Here is an 18,811-nt window from a genome sequence, read left to right as displayed (position 1 = left end):
GGTTGATGATTTTTTTTAATTTAACTGAACGGCGAAAACAGGAAGAATTAGTTTTTCTCACTAAGTTACTTTTTCAAGATAATTTAATGATCCTTAATTGGTGGAAGACAGCAAGATTTCACATTCATGCGAGTTAGAGTCTACATGATCCGAGTTGCTTAATTAAGTTTCCTAATTCTACGAGCTACTTAAGCCTCACCAGAAATACAACCTACCATCTTAATACCACACGTGCACTATCTATGTACCACATGGTTAGGATAAATGCACAATTAAATTGGATTTGTACGGAATACATATAAAAACGGATACAGTTTGGTTCTATTTTTTTTAATATAGTGGAACTAATAAGAACGGAAAGTTGAAATTTTTCTTTCGGGTTCAAGTTTTGGTTGATACTATAATCTTGAAAATTGTTTCCTTAGAATCAAGACAAAATATCCAGATATTCTCACCAGAGAACTGTTGGGGGCTGGATTGCATCCCTTATTTTAGCTCGGCCCAAATCAAGAATAACTTAATAAACATCAAGCCCTAAAAAAGTCCATAAAAGTTGGTCCATGTTTCTCTCAGCAGCTTAGTTTTCCTATAAATAGAGAGGCATCTCATTGAAGAGAGAGGGAGGAAAAAAGGAGAAGAAATCCATACTAAAAACGTCTTCAAGCTCTTCAGCTCGTCATCAAACTCTTCAGCTCGTCATCAAGCTCTTCAGCTCGTCATCAAGCTCTTCAGCTCGTCTGCAAGCTCTTCAGCTCGTCATCAAGCTCTTCAGCTCGTCATCAAGCTCTTCAGCTCGTCTGCAAGCTATTCATCTCGTCTTCAAGCTCCTCAGTTCGTCATCAAGCTCTTCAGCTCGTCTTCAAGCTCTTCAGCTCGCCTAACGATCCAGATCGTCAATCTCATCTCCCGGCTCGTCTAGCTTCTCAGCTGACTGCTCAGCTCATCCAGCTTCTCTGCTGACTACTCAGCTCGTCCAGCTTCTCTGCTGACTACTCAGCTCGTCCAACTTCTCAGTTAACAGCTCGGCTCGTCCAAATCGTCCCCAAGCTATCCAGCACGTCAACAGATCGCCTAGCCGCAAATATGGCCTAGCTCCCACTTGTTTTAATATGAACTACGAATGGCTTGATTCCTTTCTAAGGGTACGTAGGCAGTCTTTCACAAGACGCAGCTATAAAACAAATAAACTCTATGTTTATCGCGAGAACGGCCTAACTCCCGACCTTCAACGCAATGAGAATGTTTTTCCCTTATCAAAGAACTTACAAATATACTTTGTTGAAATTCGTGCATCAACAAGAACAACTATATGTATGAGTATGACCCTTTCACTTGCAGTTGCCGACTTACAATTTATGACAAATCAAGTATCTTGGATCAAAAGTAAAATTTATGAGACATTCCATTATGTTTGAAGCATGAACAGATGAAGCTTGCAGTGAAAATCAAAAGTGATTGTGGTCCAAAGACGCGTTTGATGCATCCAATAGAATTGGAACGATTGAGAGAAAAAATAGTGTGGTCCAAAAGGCTTGTGATATCTTGCCCCACTCGAGGATTTAAGCCTTGATGGCCCTTGTCATTACAATTAGAGAAAGGGAAACATGCATGGAACTTGATGAGATAGTCTCCATAAATGCATCCACCACTTTAATATATATCGAAGCTATATATCTTAACTTTGTGTAATTTCGTAAAACTCATCACTAAACTAGAAACATTTTTACATTTACTTCTTTCAATTCACAGAAATATCATGTTATAGTTATTTTGAAAAGAATTGTCACTTTCTAATTTTCAGGTTAATTTACCAACAAGTCTTATTTACTATTTAACTAAATAGAGTAAAATTGAGCTTAAGATGTTTGGTTTTTTTTTTTTTCTGGCACAATTGAGTTTAAGTTGTTATAGTTTAATTAATAGTATTTTAAAACGAGATACATTAATATATTCAAATAATTTTAGAATATGTAAAAAACTAGAAATTAACCCGCGGTACACCGCGGGGCTATATACTTTAAAAAAAAGTTTAAAATTTATTTTTAAAACTGTTTTAAAAATGACAAGAAAATGGTTTTGTTATTTGATGAGCTCAGATATTATGGAGCGTGAGATGCTGAGAACAACACGTAACAAACATAACCAAAGAAGGAATGCAAATTAAATATTTCCAACCATTTCTAAGATTTGACTTTACCGTAGAAGACTGCCCAATAAAATGACATTGGGTCCAAAATCCAAATAATGAAACCACGTTTTTTAAAGATGCAATAACTCAATGGTATCATTGACTCATTGTGTTGTTACAAGGTTGTCAAACTTATCTCTAACCTAAATGTAGCAAAAAGTGTTTGAGATTACACGATATAAATAAAGTTTGTTAACCATAACATAAACTCTACATTTCATAATTCCGGAAATTCAACATTTCCAGTGATACTGATCCTTTTCATGAATATTCCGGTCCTTCGGGAATCTTATGCACTCGCGGTTCACCGTGACTGTGAACAGTCCCAAGAAATAAGTCCAGGTACACCCGAAAAAGCCTGACGGTTTGTTAGCATTTGATCGAGAGCCGTGAGAATGGAGCAAAGAGTACAAAAGAAGATTAAATGATCACAAAAGATTTGCACGAGGGTTAAGGATACCGCTGAAAACGATTTGACAGGCTTGCTTTGTTGTCCTCACATTGCAACTTGCAAAGAGTTGAAACATGAGCTTGAAGTAACTTAGGTTTTCGCTATTGGATACCTATGAGAAGGACATTGAGAGAAGTTAAGGGTTAAACGTATAACCACTAATAGGAAAAGATTCTTTCTTACTTCACACTACTCTTTATTTCTCTTGACTACAACACAGCCAGTGCCAAAGTGGTGCATAGTACTGTTGACTGTTAAAGATAATGTTTCCAACAGATTACTCGACGCGACAAGACCTTGCTGGTTCCACCATTCATAGGTTCCTAAGCTTTCTATTATGACTTGTTTTGTCCTTCCATATGTCTATTTACAACCATCTTTTGTATACACAAAGAATGTGGATATATGTGTATTATGGGCCAGTGAAACAGAGCCTATCACGAAACTTAATTTGCTTGTGGACCACTCTTTTATCTTTTAAAGAGTGAGAAACAGTAATTTTACTTACTATAGGCCGCCACTAGATGTTACCTCCTTTTTCTGCCAGCTCAAATTAATCAACATCTTTGAATTAAGCTCTTCACTGTTCGATAGTCCTTAGGGATCGTATGCACTGTAATATCAAAATTAAACAGAAGTTAGATTTTACCACACTAGTTAAACAAGTTGAACCCATTTTAGGGTAAATATGGGAAATGTTGTCAAACATTACTATAGTGGTAGGTGCAAATTCTAATACTATCTCATGAAAAATTTGAGGTTCAAGTTTAAAAATCTTATAAATCCAACAAAGATGAAAAATATATATAAGCATGCTCTGTTTCAACGAGGCAATGCACTAGTCTCTCAGAAATAATGGCAGAACACTGTTATCAGTAAAGTGAGTGACAAGAAAACAGCAAAAATATCATGTCATTGTGAGTAAATAGCTACAGCTTCCTGAGCTGCTCGTAATTAAGGATTTTGTTCTGTTCTCATGTGCTCATTGTGTTTAATTCCTGTCACATCTTTCGATCGAAACATTAGCAAAAATTACGAAAGGCTCATACTTTACATCGAACACCCAAAATGTTTTCGATATACCAACCTCTCCAGTCTCCACTCACACCTTTGCTTAAAAAAAATTCGATGGATGTGATTACTTTCATGAGTTTATTACTCATTTATTTTGCTTACAGTTAGATCCTTTTCAGAAACAGAACATGCCACAAGAAGATAAAGAAGGATAACAGATTAAAGCTGTAGCTTGGTTGGCCATTACAGAAGAAGTTTCTTTAACTCCTTTATTCTTACGGTGTAAATAGAGAACAGCTCAAGAATTTTGTCATCAAGCCTAAGCGTGGAACATTTCTCAAACATCAAGTTCCCAAGAGAAGAGAAGACGGGAGATTCGGCATGCCTCATTAACGGAAGAAGAGACTGAGACGACGTTGGCGCAATCACAATGATCAACTTCCGTTCTCCGTCATCTGAATATTCCTCTGTTGTTACGTAACTCGATTAATTAATTGGACCCGTTTAACTCGATTGGTTTATTGGCGTTTGTTGGTTTTGGTTTCAGCCCAACAGAAGAATGTTTTATGGGCTTTATTAAAGCCCATTCGGTTAAGTATGTTGCTGGATTTTATAACTAAATAGTTAGGTTTAGTTGTTATTTGTTAACCTTAAGTCTCCATCGCAGAAGATGAACGAACCATTTTTTTTTGTATTTTAAAATTAAAGAATTAGGTTTTACTGGTTATGTTTGTGATTTCAAGTATTTTAGTAGGTATTAAAAATATAATTTATTTATTATGAGTAGATTTTAAAGTTAAAAGATGTAAATACCATTAAACCCTAAACCCTTAGCTTCTCTTTCACGATCAGTCGAATCACCGGCCTGGCCTTGTTGTCTCCGTCTCAAATACTTCATCTCTGCCACGTAAAAGAGCATTCCTCGAGTTCTCCTCGATAATTGTTCTGGTACGCGAACGTTTCTCAATTCTCATAGAGTTACATATACAAAGTATAGTGCCGTAAGGTTTTATATATTTGGTTTGCAGACTGCAATGGCAACACAAAGCAACAAAGAGGTTTTCTTAGGTGGATTTAAGAAACTCTTGAATGAAAAATGGCAAGCCGATGTACGCCTCAAGGCAGGAGACAGTGATGAGAGTGCATCCATCTTTGCCCACAAGCTTGTCTTGGTTTCTCAACTTCCTCTTCTCTTTAATTTATCATGATCCAAATTAGGAAACAATTACAGAAATTATGCTTATGGTGTAGCAATGCTTTTGAGAGTGGCTCTTACTTGAGATGTTTTCATTGTTAACATAAATGGAATTTTGAATAGGTAGCAAGATCAGAGGTGTTTAAGAACATATTGGAATCAGACGAGTTCAAGGCTTCAGCTAAGCTGGTTGAGACAGTCACTCTCTCGGAGATGAAACACGAAGAAGTAGAGGCTTTAGTGGAGTTCATCTATAGCGTTGATGGCTCCATTTGTTCTGCTAGTGTCAAGAAACATGCTCGGTCACTCTTTCTTGCAGCCGACAAATATGAGATTCCGCTTCTAAGAGACCTATGCAGAAACGAGCTTATATCATCTTTGAATTCGTCGAATGCTCTTAGCATCCTGGAGCTCGCCCAAATCCCTTTTGACAAAGCCCTCAATGATGCCGCTTTCACTACTATTTTAACCAATATGAATACCATTGCTAGTTGTGATGAGTTCAAGCTGTTTGTCGTCAATCACCCAAATCTTGCCGTGGAGATAATGAAGGCTTATGTAACTCGTGCAAGTATAACAAAAAAATGTGGTTACTGTGGTCTCTCCTGCTAAAAGAACCATATATAGTGTTGCTTTTTGTTGTTTCATCTCTCTTTTTATTTTTAAATTGTTTCATCTCTTTTTGATAAACGGTTTTATCATTTTCAAGTTAGTTGACATAATCGTTGCAACATCGACTTTGCGGATATCACCATTTGCATAGTATCCATAGTTTGCCAATTTTGTGTCTAACGCCGCCTCTAGGAAAGATTATTGAGCATTGGGATAAGAAAAGAAAAAAAGCAAACAATATATCTTAGTGTCTTTTATATTCTTGTTTGGTCTTTCCATACACACAAGTGCAAGAGACAGTGAGAAGAGGTAAAACCATAACACTAGTGTCAACAGAGATAATGAGGATCGAAACTCTGTTTCTGATTATGGAGTCAATCATCATCTGAAGTGAATCCGCGCATCGGAAGGAGTTTCAATATAACTGAGTCTTTGGTTTTGTGATCACATTTAAGGTAGCCTGTCAGTCAAGCCAACAGTAGGTGTTTCTGATGTTAATTCTTGTCTTATTTTAGTCTCTTAACCAGTCTAGGAGTCTAATATAAAGATACATAGTACCCAATGATCCCAAACAAATTTTAGTTTCCGAAAACACTAGTACTGATTAGTCTTTTCCTTTGCCACTTGCTGAAACATCTGCATTGTTTGATTAAATTTCCTATTAATGAGCGCAAATTAAATTACGAGTTTTAATGTATTAATTAATGTCTCCTTGATGATCAAATCCAAAACTCTTTGGAAAAGAAAGCAAAATAGTAATTTTGACCGTCTAGGTTCTTCTTCTCTCTATATAATTACCTGCCCACAATCGTTAACTAAATCATATTGACGATATATACTTAAAAAACATGGCAACAGAAACCAACAAAGAGCTTTTCGTGGGTGGATTTGCAAAGATTTTGAAAGAACAACGTCAAGTCGATGTACGTCTAAAGGCAGGGGACAGTGGTGAGGGGGGTGCTTCTATTTCTGCCCATAAGCTTGTTCTGGTCTCTACTTCTTTTCTCCCTTAATTCTATTTTTAAAATCATCATCTGATTTCATAATAAAGAAAAACTCATCGAAATGATCTTACTTGAACTGATTTTCATTGTTAATGCTCTTTTCCTTGAAATAATTAATAGTCTGCAAGATCAGAGGTGTTTAAGAAGATGTTGGAATCAGACGAGATCAAGACTTCGGCTCAGCTAGAGACAATCACTCTCTGTGAGATGAAACACGAAGAATTAGAGGCTTTCCTTGAATTCTTATACAGCGACGGCTCTATGCTTTCAGAAAAAGAGAAGCAACACGTTAGGTCACTCTATCTTGCGGCTGACAAATATGGCATTCCGCATCTACGGGATCTATGCAGAAGCGAGCTTATATCATATCTTAACTCTTCAAATGCTCTTGACATCCTTGAGCTCGCCCAAATCCCTTTTGACGATGCCCTCCATGATTCCGCCTTCAATAATATCATAACCAATTTGGGTGCTAGAATCTTTAGAGGCAATGGTCGATATTGTCATCAGTACCGTTACTGATAGAATAGAAGAACCATTGTTTAGCTTTTGGTGTTTCCATGCAAAACTCTTTAAATGATTTGGCTTCAATGGTTTCTCAAACTTGGAAAATCTTTGAAAAACTTGGAAGTTTTTAGACCCGTTTCCGCTTCAATAAAATATATTTTCCATTGATTAAAAAAAAGAAGGTACAATTAATTAAAACGTAGATTGCTTGTCCAGCAAGCAAAACTGTCGCAAAAAGGACGAATCTGAGGAGCTTAAAGTGAGTATTGGAGTTTGACTTTATGTACTTTCTTCTCGTTTGATATCTGTTTCTTTAGTTCCTCTGCATCTTTCTCCGGTTTGGAAAATACTTTTCTATTGCGTTGAATTAAGTGGTTAGGGAACTAGTCTCCTAAAAAGAAGCCGACTTCATGTAATTAGGAGGATCAATTTGCTAAATTGCAAATTGATTTTGAGTAATGACTTCCATATTCAGTCCATATGCACAATTAGACTTATGACTAATTAGATTCAACCACTGCCAATTTGGTCACTAGTTTGATGTGTTCACAATTATTTGAGTGTCTTCCATATTTGAGTGTCAATTATCCGTACCTTCAAGAACTCTACAGAAACCAGCTCATTGCCTCCATGGATTCATCAAATGCACTCAATGTCCTCGAGCTTGCAGATATTCCCTAGGAGAAAATCCTTAAAGATGCTGTCTCTGAGTTTATGACAACACATATGGAAGAAATGTCGTTAGAAGAATCCTGTTTTGACTTTTATAAAAAATTTAAAAATTTACACTCAGGTTTCAAATTGGAAACTGTAATTTGGTTCGAATAGACCACTTCACTTATCCGGATTGAGGAACCCTAACCCTAATTTTTTTTTCTCTAAGAAATACGTTGTCTCATTAATCATCTTGTGCTATGTAAAATCAGATGATCATGTACACTTAATTGTGCTTAAGTAAAGTATCAATCGTGGGACGAACGGATGTATTTGTACGTTTTACTTTCCAGGTTTTATGGAGTTATTTTGCTCACGTGAACAAAAATGCTTGTCTTCTTCTGTTGTAGAAAACAAGTTCTCTAATATCTTCTGATCAAATCCAAAATAGTAATAAGTTCTACTTCTATACTGAATTCAGAAACAATACTTAGCGTTTTTTCTTACTGATATTCTAATTTAAAATGAACAAAATTATAACTGTCTGATCAGTTTATATGTTAGGTGACTATGCTTTAAACGTATTTTCTATTGCTTAAAAGAAATTAAAAAAAACATACAATTGAATTTTCCTCATTATCCCTTTTTAAGAGGGCTACAGCAAGATGGACAGGAAAAAAAAAACAAGAAAAAAAAAGTAGAAATACTATATAAACTGTGTTATTTCCTTATATTTTGTATATATAATAAGAAATAAATAAAAAGGAAATTTTGAAAAAGTGGGTCAATCTAGTTCTGTGGATCATTGCTTTCACCCCAGCTCCTGATTGCATCTGTGACTGCCTGTTTCACTGCTTCAGCATCCATATTTTCTCCATCTTCATTCTACATTTTTATTATTAACAGTGACGTAATCATTAAATAAATTATATATACATGCCAACACACACACATCGACATAGACAACACATGTTTACATTTTGTATGCGTGTGCGTGTTTGTGTTGTGATTTCCCAATTTATATTATAATATACAGTATGTATGATTCACCACCAAAAGCACAAGCATGAATTTCAATATTTGTAATAAATAAGTAAGTGTAACCACATAAGATCTCGTAAACACATATGATGACACCGTTGCAGAAGCAGAATCAGTTCTTTTGTTTCAAGTACTTCATACTTACACCACTGCCCAACATATATAGGTAAATAATTTATGGATAAGAATGTATATGATGATGGTGTTACAATTAGTTAATTACCTCGAGTCCCATGGCATGCAAGCTAAAGGAGTCGGTACATGAAACCCTAGCTTCAAGAACGTTAAGCCCAATATCCTCAAAGGCTTCTAATACCGATACAAGCATCCCTGGCTGATTCTTCCCTGAGAATACGTTTATCATAAAACCCTTTTCTAGGGTTTCCACGGTTACCTAGAAAATTTGCCCAATCAAATACCTCTTAATGAATCTCTCATATATTAATCACAGTCGTACTTAATATATATATAATGGATCCAAATGATTATTTATATGTTTGTGATTGTTTATACCATTGGTGTCGTCGGATCCGTGGGCTCGCTTGAAGATTGCTCTGCAGTAGGGTCTTGGTTGAATCTTTCAACTTTCTGCTTAAGCTTTTGGATATATTTTGATGCATCCATTATGATCGATGTATCGTTTTCCTGTCATCAAAACACGTGTGCCCCCACACATATCAGTAGCAAATACGACATCTCAAAATCTAGAATTATAAATTTAGCCGAGAAGAGAATATTCAACTTCAATGGCCTATATATATCACGTTTGTAATAACATATTCTTCTATATATGCTTAGAAAATCAAGTGATTACCCAAATAACTAAATAAAAGCAAACTGGAATATTGAAGAAGATCCAAAGGGATTCAAATACCCAAACTGTGATAGAAAATGATCCAAAGGGACAATCAAAATTGTGACCGAGTGAAAAATAATAGTAATAATCTATATATAGATCGATTAAGATTGTGTGTGTAACAGCGCATGTGTGTGTGTGTGTGAATAACAGGATTTATATACGTAGACATATGATTGCGTTTATCTCCGTCGGACAAAAAAAAGAGAAAGAAAGAGAGAGTGATGTAATAATTACAGCATGAGAATTAGTGATTGAACGAAGCAATTGAAACTTCTCTTGCAAAGAACCTCTCTTCTGTTCCCTTGAAACCATTCTTCTTCTATGCTTTTGATCAGCCTCTTGTTTCGTGAGTTTTCTCGATAGATTTCTATATAGAGGAACTATGTGTAAATATGCAATATATATATGAGAAGAAGAAAGCAGAGATCTTAGATTAAATTGTTTATAGGATCCTCTCCCCTCTCACATGTCTGCCTTAGTCTCTCTTGATCGCTACAAAATATAATATACGGACAACTCCGATTTGTATCTCGTGAATTACTTGCTTGCCTCTATGTCTCAATATACGATATTCTATTTAATTATTCCACACAATTTTTATTTTGTTTTCTTATATGAATATATTATCTTATATTTATACAATATTTATATCATAAATACGTATAAATATACATATGTACGTGTCTATACCCTTACCTACCAACTTGAATCTTGTAAATTAATCACTATGTTTTGATGTGTATTGACGGTAAACTCTCACTGTGATGAAATACCACCGTTTTATTTACTTTAAATTTATTGACGTGATTTTAGTTTCCCTCTTTGTCTTAATACTGTTCTAACACCTCCAAGAAAAATCACCATAATTGATAACAACTATCGCCAGCTTTGAATTTTTGGAAACGGATAAAAAGATATATATGATTACAAAACTCCATTTATCTACTCATAGTGATATGATGTACTCTTCATATTCATGTAAAAAGTACATGTTGATCATATCAAAGGACTTTATCATGTATGTATATATATACTAATAGAGTTGTTAAAAAAGAATACATATTAGCTAGCTAGTCATTCAACTATAAATTCTAAATCAAAGTAATTTTATTCACGCTGTACACATATTTACATATCTAAATTGAATAGCATAACTAGCAAAAAAACATCACCATCTCTTTTTTGGATGCAATTTATATTCAATCGCAAATTAAAATATATGCAAGTACCATTACTACCAACTCGTTATGATTGTAACAACAAGAACCAAATCATTTGAACTTGGGATGACTAGGTTGCGGTTAAATATATAGATGGGCCACTTACATAATGATAATTGTATAGATAGTAAAAGTAAAAATAAAATGGGACGAGAAAGGGAATGATGAGCTCGTAATATATGGGGGAAGAATTAATATTTGTGAAATCAAATTAAAAGAAATGAAAATAAATTTGGGAGCATCGAAAGAAGTGAAGGTGAGGATAAAAGCAAACAAAAGAATGTTAGTTGTGATTTTGGAATGCCTCCAAACACTCCTCACGGGGATCTTTATGAACAAATACCCACACATATATCCTCCTCTCTCTTCACCTATTCCTCATCTCTCCTTGTCCTCTCTATCGCGCTCTCTTTCGTTCTCTCTCTATATGTATATATGTATTTGCATGCCGTATACAACGCGTATATATATGTGGATCTACGCATTAACAACACAAACCCCATTTTTGAACAACTAACAATGTAAAGTCACATCTTTCAAACACACAAATCATATAAAGGTTGATGCCTAACAATTTGCCTTCACATTACATATAGAATGATTTGATGGATCAATCTAAAAAAGCAAATCTATTTACATGAAGTTACTCGGCAAACTTATGTATGCATATACGAAGTTGTTCGTATATGTAAGCGTATAGATACATGTAAGTATATAATTTTGGATAGATTAGCAATGGTATAGGATATACAAGATTGTCTATATTGGAGACGGACAAATAAACGTACCCACCAATTCACATGTGTGCCAATTAATCATCACAACAAAACAACACTCTACACACAAGTCCCGTTGCTTCATCAAACCCTCTTTCTTTCACGTCTATAGCTTCATTCATTTGGACATTTTTACTATTTCCTCTCCTATACACCCTGTTTCTTTTGTTTCCTTTAATTTAGGGTTTGGTGCAAAACCCTTGATTTTATTCACCTCTCGTCTACTCCATGATCCATGTGTATGGTCGATAGATATACATATTATGATAAATGATCACTATGAGTAATATAAATATGATAAATAATGAGTCACATAATCACAATTGATGTTTGCTGTTGACTGACTTGGACCAGAAACCACATCATCAGGGTTCAAAATCCAATTTACATAATAGCTAGAGTCTATACATGATACTGTTGATCGGTTTATACATTTTGTATAATGTTTATACATGATGTTCTAACAGAATTTTTAAGCTGATGATTAGTATTATAAATGATGGGTTTATAACTTTTACATATATATATATATATATATATATATATATATATATATATATATATGTATGCTATAGTTTTTTCCAATATAAGATGTAGTTTATAACCTTTATCAACATTGATTAGCTTTTTTTTTTTTTTGACAGCATCAACACTGATTAGCTATAGTTTTCTTCTTATAAAAATTTGATTGGAAATTAAATATACGTGGATTAAATGAGTTACACTATATGGAAAGGGTCGCTATCGACATCTGAATTCTAATGGCTACAATGAGTTACCTTGTCATCGTTTCGCTTCTAAGGTTTTGGCTTAGAAATGACCATTTTAGAAAGACAAGTATTTTCATTTGTCCAAAAAAAAAGAAGAAGAAAAGAAAAGAAAGACAAGTATTTTCCTATCATATTATCTATTCATTTATGTCATTATGTAAATATATACATTTAAAAAGAAATTGTGAATGAGTCTCGTGTTTGTGACAGCTATATCTCTCTTGTCTTATCCCCCATAATTATATTTTTACCCGAGACAATTGAGATTAGTAGTATCATTTTGGCTTTTACAATATGCACATAAAATCATGTTACTGTATAAGCAAAATTAATTAAATCCAATATTCATAGTTCCACTTGCAAAACGATCATTGGTTTCTTCCTACATATTAGGAAAAGGATCTGATTGTACTACTTGTAAATTTATACGTCCGACTTATACCATTACGAGACATTGGTTATTATCAGCTCAAGCAAAAGCTACTTTATAATCAACTAGATAACAACCCGCACGATGTGCGGGATGAAGTGATTCAAGTAAAATTATTATGATTAAAATTATTATCCGGGATCCAAGATCCGTTTGTGTAAAACGAAACATTTTACAATTTTTTTTTTTATTATTCAAATTTGGGACTATTTCATATAAGAATATGTTTTACCCGTGAAATATTTGAACTCTGAATAAAGGTTCAACGTGATAAAAAAGTATTGAGGAAATATTACCATTTATGGCAATATGTCTTTCCGTATGTTTTAAAAGATTTCGAGATTTTGTAGTATAAAAAGATTTTTTTTTTTTAATAAGTATAAGAAATCCAAAATTTAGCAAAGATTAGATTTGATGGTTTCCAAGCTAAGATTTTGTAGTGTTCCAATTCTTAGATTATTAATAGATTATTTACGAAATGGTTATAATGTGGCCAACTTTTGGTTTATATACAAATGTGGTTATAATGTTTTTCTTCGAAAAGTTAGAACTCCTCGAAAAAATAGGATTTTAAATATTCGTAACATATATAGAAAGGAGATTATCTTATTTATTTACGTAAAAATTTTATGAAAGATGTAAAGATTTTGTAGTTTTGAATTCGAGATTCTTGAACCAAATGTATATATTTTATCATTTAAATATAAACATAAATACAAATATAAATAAAAAGATTGTTTACCCATCCGCTAAAGAAAATTTATATAAATGTATATAAAGAAAAATATAAATATAAAAATATAGTAATATTAGAAAAACAAAAAGTGTATGTTTTTAATTATTACTGGGGATATATGGATGTATGAGACTAATGGCAAATTCTGTAAATAGTCTAATAAATCTTGGGTAATTATCTAAATAGAAACCAAATCATTGTGAGAGCGACACATCAGCATGACAATCTTGTTAATAACACATGATGGTAAGGTTTTTTAAAAAAAAATGTTTCTCTATTAATATATAGGGGATTTGACGACAAAACAAAAATTCTTTTAGAGTCATTTTCGTACTACAAGGATGTATATGCATCAACTATCACCATATATTAAGACATAATTGATACCTTTGGTGATTTAACATAGTTACCAAAAATGTTAGCCTTTAATTATAATGGATTGTATACAAATACAGGTAAGGCTAACATAAATATTTAAATATACAATAACTTAGAGTGATCACTTGACTCATTATCCATAGTCCTAGTTTTAATATAAATATGGCATAAATTTTGGTCTAAATTGTTATGAATTATAGTTATTTGATTTTTCTTAATATAAGAAATTGACCTAAAAAAGTTTGTAGTAGCATAGTTTTGTTAAAAACAAAAATTGATCTTTTAAATGTAAGATTTTTTTTCTTCGAAAATAGAGGTTATTAGTTGTTATAAAAAAAATGGAAGTTCTACCTTGTTTTTGAGAAAAAAGTGATGTCATCATCGAACTAACATTTGATTGTTCTCGATACAAACATTACACTTACACTTCTTCTTTTTAAGTTCGTATTTGAATTTATAAATCATATTTTGTTATAAATTTGGATATCCAGAAGAATACAAAGCATATGTACTTATATACACATATGTTTCGTCATTTCTATATTCATTACAATTATATATATTTAAACAAAATCGCAAATGAAAACCGAAAACTTTAAATAAAACTAAAAAATATAATGGTCCTATAGAATCGTAAATAGGTATGCAGAAGTAAAATGTTTAGAAATTTAAACACGGTTTTTACAAAACAAAAATTAGAAAACGCAAGAACCTTAAAATCCGCCGGAAAAAATCATAAGATACATAATTCATGTTTGTCAAAACAATATGGTGTATGAATACAATCATATGAATCATATCCATTTCATTATCATATTTTCTCGTGTTTGAGTGTCTAAGAAAAAGGAGGATTTTCATTACGATCATCATGATATTGTAATACGTATATTTCTCTCTCGTTGTTTCTTCTCCATGTTGGCACATCAATGTTAAGGACGACTCATTAATTAAACTCCAAGATATAACATATCGGATGGACCATACGTGGGATTTAGAAGAGACCAAAAGGACAAAATAATATTGAATATATCTTAAGAAGAATTTACAATAATATGTTGTAGTCAGGGTTTAGCAATTTGATCTACCCCACTCTCCTCTTGAATGTGACAAAAGAATCAAATGAGAATTAGGTCACGGGGGCGGCTTTGTGCTATCAAACATCACTCATTTTTTGTTCTTTAATCTTTTTTTTTTCCTCGATATTTTTTTGTATAGGATTTTTTGTATTGGATTTGATCAAATAATAGACATTATTCAATCATTTACATCCTCATATATATCAAAATAGAATACTGCAGAGACAAAAAAAAACGCGTTTATCATTAAGTTTATGACTACATACATATGCTCACATGTACATATATATGCGTGACGTTTGCATGTCTAATTATAAACGAATTATAACCAAAACTTATATTTGTTGGATCCCACAAAAGTGGGAGAGAACACACGTTAACAAAAAATATAAGCTCTAGTTTATAATCAATTTCCTTGATATAGCAGCACATTAATGATAATTATCTACGTGATCTCATATCATATATAGATTTATATTTTGTTAATCTTAGTTTAGTATAATTTTTTTTTTTGTTTTTAAAATTTTAGTTTTATCCTACCTACTTGAAATTTTTTTTTTTCTGATTTTTTTGGGGGGTTTTAGTAGATAGTTTTATGTTCTTTCTGTGATTATGAAAAAGTATTATTGTTGCAGTATGAAGAAAAGTAGTATATAACAAAAAAAAAATTAAATATATGTGGAAAGAAAAATGAATGTACGTTGTAGGAATTAAAGAGAAAAAGAAAATCTGAAGATTATATGGGCCCATTAAAGGAAATGGAGCTACTTTAAGGCCCATTATGTTTCTCTCTAAGCCCTACTACCCCTAGCTTGTGTCCTCTTCTTCTGCAATCATCTTTTCGATACCGAAGCAGCAACCTTGGCGCCGCCGAGAGAGAGAGAGAACGAGAAAAAATGGGGAAGAAGTCGAAAACCTCAAGGAAAGGGAAAAAAGCATGGAGGGCTAACATAAGCACCGAGGACATTGAAGATTTCTTCGAGAAAACCACCAAAGATGCTCTCTCCGGCGGTAATCTCTCCGCTGCTCCCAGCGAGGACCTGTTCCACGTCGATAAATCCCATGGTTAGTTCTTACTTGTCTCTTTTTTTTTGCCCTTGAGGTTTATCAGCTGCAAAGTTTCAATTTTTCCGATACATTAGCATCAGCAGAGTAAAGTTTGATGAAGATGACTTATTTAGCTACTTGTTAAGGTTTGATGGGAGTTATGAGAATGTTTATGGATTGGATTTGATATTTAGGAAGCAAAAAAGTATTATTAATGTTTGAAGTAAGGCTTTGTGAGTTTGATTTGGAATCGATTTTGCTTACCAGACCTTCCGGTGAAGCGAAAGATTGAGAAACATAGAGAGAGAGTGCTCCGTGTTGACAGTATCTTAAAGAAGAATCCATTTGTCCAGTTAGTGCCATCTTCAAAGCCTAAGTTGAAGAAGAGTAAGAAGACAATCGTTATAGAAGACAAAGCACCTAAACAAGTTCAAAAAGTGAGTAATTTGATGATATGATTTTCTACATGTATAAGATGTTTTGCTAATTTCATATGATTTTTCTCTTCTTTGCAGAATGTTGGTGACGATTCTGTAATGGTGGACTTGTGGGGTGATGATAGTAAAGGTTTGCTTACTCAATTATTCTACTTTTTAGTTTCTTCTTAATCTTTTTCTTTTCTATGTCATGAATTAACGTTTCCTTTGGCAAAAAAATTACTTGCAGGAGAAGATGAGAGCAATCCTAGAAAGGTAATGTGTCTTCTGTAATTAAGTTGTTTCAGAAGTTAGTTGGTTCTAGACAGGGACTCAGTTGGCTAATTTTTTTTCTGGTGTACAGATTTTCAAAAAACCATCGATTATTCCAGCAGTAGAAATTGAACATCCAGGATGCTCATACAACCCTACAACTGAAAGTCACCAGGTAATAATATTATTATGAACCAAGTTTCACAGATCTGAGCTTGTGTTATTATCATCCTAGTCTTGTGTGCGTTCTTGCATTCACTCATCTTTTTTTTTTGTATTGCAGGATATGTTGGCTGAAGCTGTTGCTCAAGAAATGCAGAAAGTTTACAAAACTGAATTAGGGCCTGCGCCTGTTCCTTTGACTGTTGAAGGGGATTCACTCAGTGAAGATGAGGTGAGTCTTTTGCTTGTATGTTATAATATAATCAATGGAAAGATGTGCATTGAATTTGATAGTTTAATCCATATGGCTGTTGTGTTTACTATCTCAGAGGTACTTTCTTGATGTGGACAATTTTGGTGAAGGCGAAGATGATGTCTTAAAGAAGAACCCATTTGTCCAGTTAGTGCCATCTTCAAAGCCAAACTTGAAGACAATCGTTATAGAAGACAAAACACCTAGACAAGCTCAAAAAGTGAGTAATTTGATTATATGATTTTTTTACATGTGTAAGATGTTTTGTCTCGAACTTTTCCCTGGGGAGCTTATCTTCTTATGATTTCTCCCTTCTTTGCAGAGTGTTGGTGACGATTCTGTAATGGTGGACATGTTGGGTGATGATAGTAAAGGTTTGCTTACTCAATTATTCTACTTTTTAGTTTCTTCGTAATCTTTTCTTTTTCTATGTCATGAATTAACGTTTCCATTGCAAAAAAACTACTTGCAGAAGACCTGAGGTACTTTCTTGAACTGGGCAATGTTGGTGAAGGTGAAAATAATGAAGATGTTGAGAATGAAGTGTCAGAGGCTGGGAACATGTAAGAGGCTCTCTTATTTACATGTCAACATAAATTCGTCGAAGATAAAATTATAATTTGTTAACTTACTCCATCAGCAACGAGTTGGATTTCATGTTTTTGAAATTCTTGTACTGCAGATTCGCAAGGAAAACAAAAAGGGTTACCCGTGTGGAATTAAATAAGCGATGTAGGCAAAAGGCACTGCGAAAAAAAGAGACAAAGGAAAAGGCTAAAGAGAAGATATTAAACGAAATTGACAGGTATTTTGTAATTTTAATATATCTTGATGATGTCTGATTACTTATAAAATCACACCTACACAGAATCTTGTTTTAATTGTTCTGCCTTTGTAGCTTGCCAAATATCTTAGAAGAAATAGCCAGAGAAGATGAGGATAAACAGAATAAACATTTACGACGGGTCATTGCCAAGGAGGAAGTGCTGAAGATACGTCCTCCTCGGTTGGGAAAGTACAAGTATGAAACTAAATCCTTCTTTACACTTATACTTTTTTTGTTATATTTTCAAGCTCACTAGTACTCATTCTGATCAAATGATATTTGTAGTTCTGAAAATTGGACTTCGGAAAATTGACTATTGTTTGTTTCAGATTTGAGGCTCCTCCAGTTCAAGTCCTCTTGACAGAAGAGATGACTGGGTCACTTCGTAAGCTGAAGGTATACTCTTTGTTCCCTGAAACCAACGTTTTTGGTCCTTGTGAATTTTCTTGGTAGCTAAAAAACTGAAGAAGTCATCCTTTCTATTTTAAAAGGCATGTTGCACTCTTGCAAGAGATCGATTCAAGAGCCTCGAGAAGCGAGGAATACTTGTTCCCTCAAAACAAATTAGAAGGTCAGTTTTTACAGCAATGACTCATACAGTGAAACAAAGTAAGAATATACTGAGTTCTTACTGTGATCTTGATTTGTGCAGGTTTTAGGAACTCTTCTCACTGTCTACGGCTTTGTTTGAGATAAGCTTTTGGAAGAAAACAACAACAAATACTGTCTCAATCGACTCATATATCTTGTGTTTTAACATAAAGTTGGTTTTAATGTTGTCAAATTTTGAGTTTATGAAGAAAAAACAAAAGATTTTGCTACCAATCCAATTGCTCCTACTGGTTATAATCTCTTTGATGAAGTAATTGATTGGGGTCCGTGAATCAAGCTAAGATTTGGTGAAAAAAAGTTACATGTGATTT

General features: G+C 33.6%; 4 protein-coding genes across 5 annotated transcripts; 3 read left to right on the top strand and 1 right to left on the bottom strand.

Moving 5' to 3' along the window:
• The first annotated feature begins 4,449 nt into the window (after positions 1 to 4,449).
• On the top strand, positions 4,450 to 5,613 carry LOC9317789 (putative BTB/POZ domain-containing protein At2g40450). Its single transcript, XM_002881677.2, has 3 exons — positions 4,450 to 4,601; positions 4,682 to 4,825; positions 4,972 to 5,613. The coding sequence occupies exons 2-3, from the start codon at positions 4,688 to 4,690 to the stop codon at positions 5,458 to 5,460; spliced, it is 627 nt and encodes a 208-aa protein (XP_002881723.1). The 5' UTR covers positions 4,450 to 4,601; positions 4,682 to 4,687; the 3' UTR covers positions 5,461 to 5,613.
• A 622-nt stretch (positions 5,614 to 6,235) lies between these two features.
• On the top strand, positions 6,236 to 6,986 carry LOC9315938 (putative BTB/POZ domain-containing protein At2g40440). Its single transcript, XM_002881676.2, has 2 exons — positions 6,236 to 6,449; positions 6,585 to 6,986. Exons 1-2 carry the CDS (start codon positions 6,309 to 6,311, stop codon positions 6,984 to 6,986), a joined length of 543 nt encoding a protein of 180 aa, XP_002881722.1. The 5' UTR covers positions 6,236 to 6,308.
• A 1,210-nt stretch (positions 6,987 to 8,196) lies between these two features.
• LOC9317788 (transcription factor SCREAM2) lies at positions 8,197 to 10,113 on the bottom strand. The gene is made up of 4 exons (XM_021027025.1): positions 9,760 to 10,113; positions 9,180 to 9,311; positions 8,890 to 9,060; positions 8,197 to 8,510 (listed from the first exon to the last, which is right to left on the bottom strand). The coding sequence occupies exons 1-4, from the start codon at positions 9,835 to 9,837 to the stop codon at positions 8,415 to 8,417; spliced, it is 477 nt and encodes a 158-aa protein (XP_020882684.1). The 5' UTR covers positions 9,838 to 10,113; the 3' UTR covers positions 8,197 to 8,414.
• Positions 10,114 to 15,729: 5,616 nt separating this feature from the next.
• LOC9315937 (uncharacterized protein At2g40430) lies at positions 15,730 to 18,754 on the top strand. Of its 2 annotated transcripts, XM_002881675.2 has the most exons (14): positions 15,735 to 15,976; positions 16,226 to 16,395; positions 16,474 to 16,525; positions 16,625 to 16,650; positions 16,739 to 16,822; positions 16,931 to 17,041; positions 17,139 to 17,282; positions 17,385 to 17,436; positions 17,535 to 17,625; positions 17,745 to 17,867; positions 17,961 to 18,083; positions 18,218 to 18,284; positions 18,380 to 18,459; positions 18,541 to 18,754. In XM_002881675.2, exons 1-14 carry the CDS (start codon positions 15,808 to 15,810, stop codon positions 18,545 to 18,547), a joined length of 1,299 nt encoding a protein of 432 aa, XP_002881721.1. In that variant the 5' UTR covers positions 15,735 to 15,807; the 3' UTR covers positions 18,548 to 18,754. The 2 variants fall into 2 exon arrangements, with proteins under 2 accessions (XP_020884157.1, XP_002881721.1); XM_021028498.1 differs by lacking the exons at positions 16,625 to 16,650; positions 16,739 to 16,822; positions 16,931 to 17,041; positions 17,139 to 17,282; positions 17,385 to 17,436 and having other exon boundaries at positions 15,730 to 15,976.
• The last annotated feature ends 57 nt before the right edge of the window (positions 18,755 to 18,811 follow it).

This window comes from Arabidopsis lyrata (assembly GCF_000004255.2).
Source record: "Arabidopsis lyrata subsp. lyrata unplaced genomic scaffold ARALYscaffold_4, whole genome shotgun sequence".
Classification (NCBI taxonomy): Eukaryota; Viridiplantae; Streptophyta; class Magnoliopsida; order Brassicales; family Brassicaceae; genus Arabidopsis; species Arabidopsis lyrata.
This window is presented reverse-complemented; position numbering and strand designations above follow the sequence as displayed.

Excerpts from the sequence above, each read along its gene's own strand:
- LOC9315937 (XM_002881675.2), top strand. The coding sequence starts at position 15,808 with ATGGGGAAGAAGTCGAAAACCTCAAGGAAAGGGAAAAAAGCATGGAGG. Across the intron at positions 16,823-16,930 it reads CTACAACTGAAAGTCACCAG|GATATGTTGGCTGAAGCTGT; the intron begins GTAATAATATTA and ends TTTGTATTGCAG. Across the intron at positions 17,283-17,384 it reads CACCTAGACAAGCTCAAAAA|AGTGTTGGTGACGATTCTGT; the intron begins GTGAGTAATTTG and ends CCTTCTTTGCAG.
- LOC9317788 (XM_021027025.1), bottom strand. The coding sequence starts at position 9,837 with ATGGTTTCAAGGGAACAGAAGAGAGGTTCTTTGCAAGAGAAGTTTCAA. Across the intron at positions 9,061-9,179 it reads CGGATCCGACGACACCAATG|GTAACCGTGGAAACCCTAGA; the intron begins GTATAAACAATC and ends CAAATTTTCTAG. Across the intron at positions 8,511-8,889 it reads TGCATGCCATGGGACTCGAG|AATGAAGATGGAGAAAATAT; the intron begins GTAATTAACTAA and ends ATAAAAATGTAG.
- LOC9317789 (XM_002881677.2), top strand. The coding sequence starts at position 4,688 with ATGGCAACACAAAGCAACAAAGAGGTTTTCTTAGGTGGATTTAAGAAA. Across the intron at positions 4,826-4,971 it reads TTGCCCACAAGCTTGTCTTG|GTAGCAAGATCAGAGGTGTT; the intron begins GTTTCTCAACTT and ends AATTTTGAATAG.
- LOC9315938 (XM_002881676.2), top strand. The coding sequence starts at position 6,309 with ATGGCAACAGAAACCAACAAAGAGCTTTTCGTGGGTGGATTTGCAAAG. Across the intron at positions 6,450-6,584 it reads CTGCCCATAAGCTTGTTCTG|TCTGCAAGATCAGAGGTGTT; the intron begins GTCTCTACTTCT and ends AATAATTAATAG.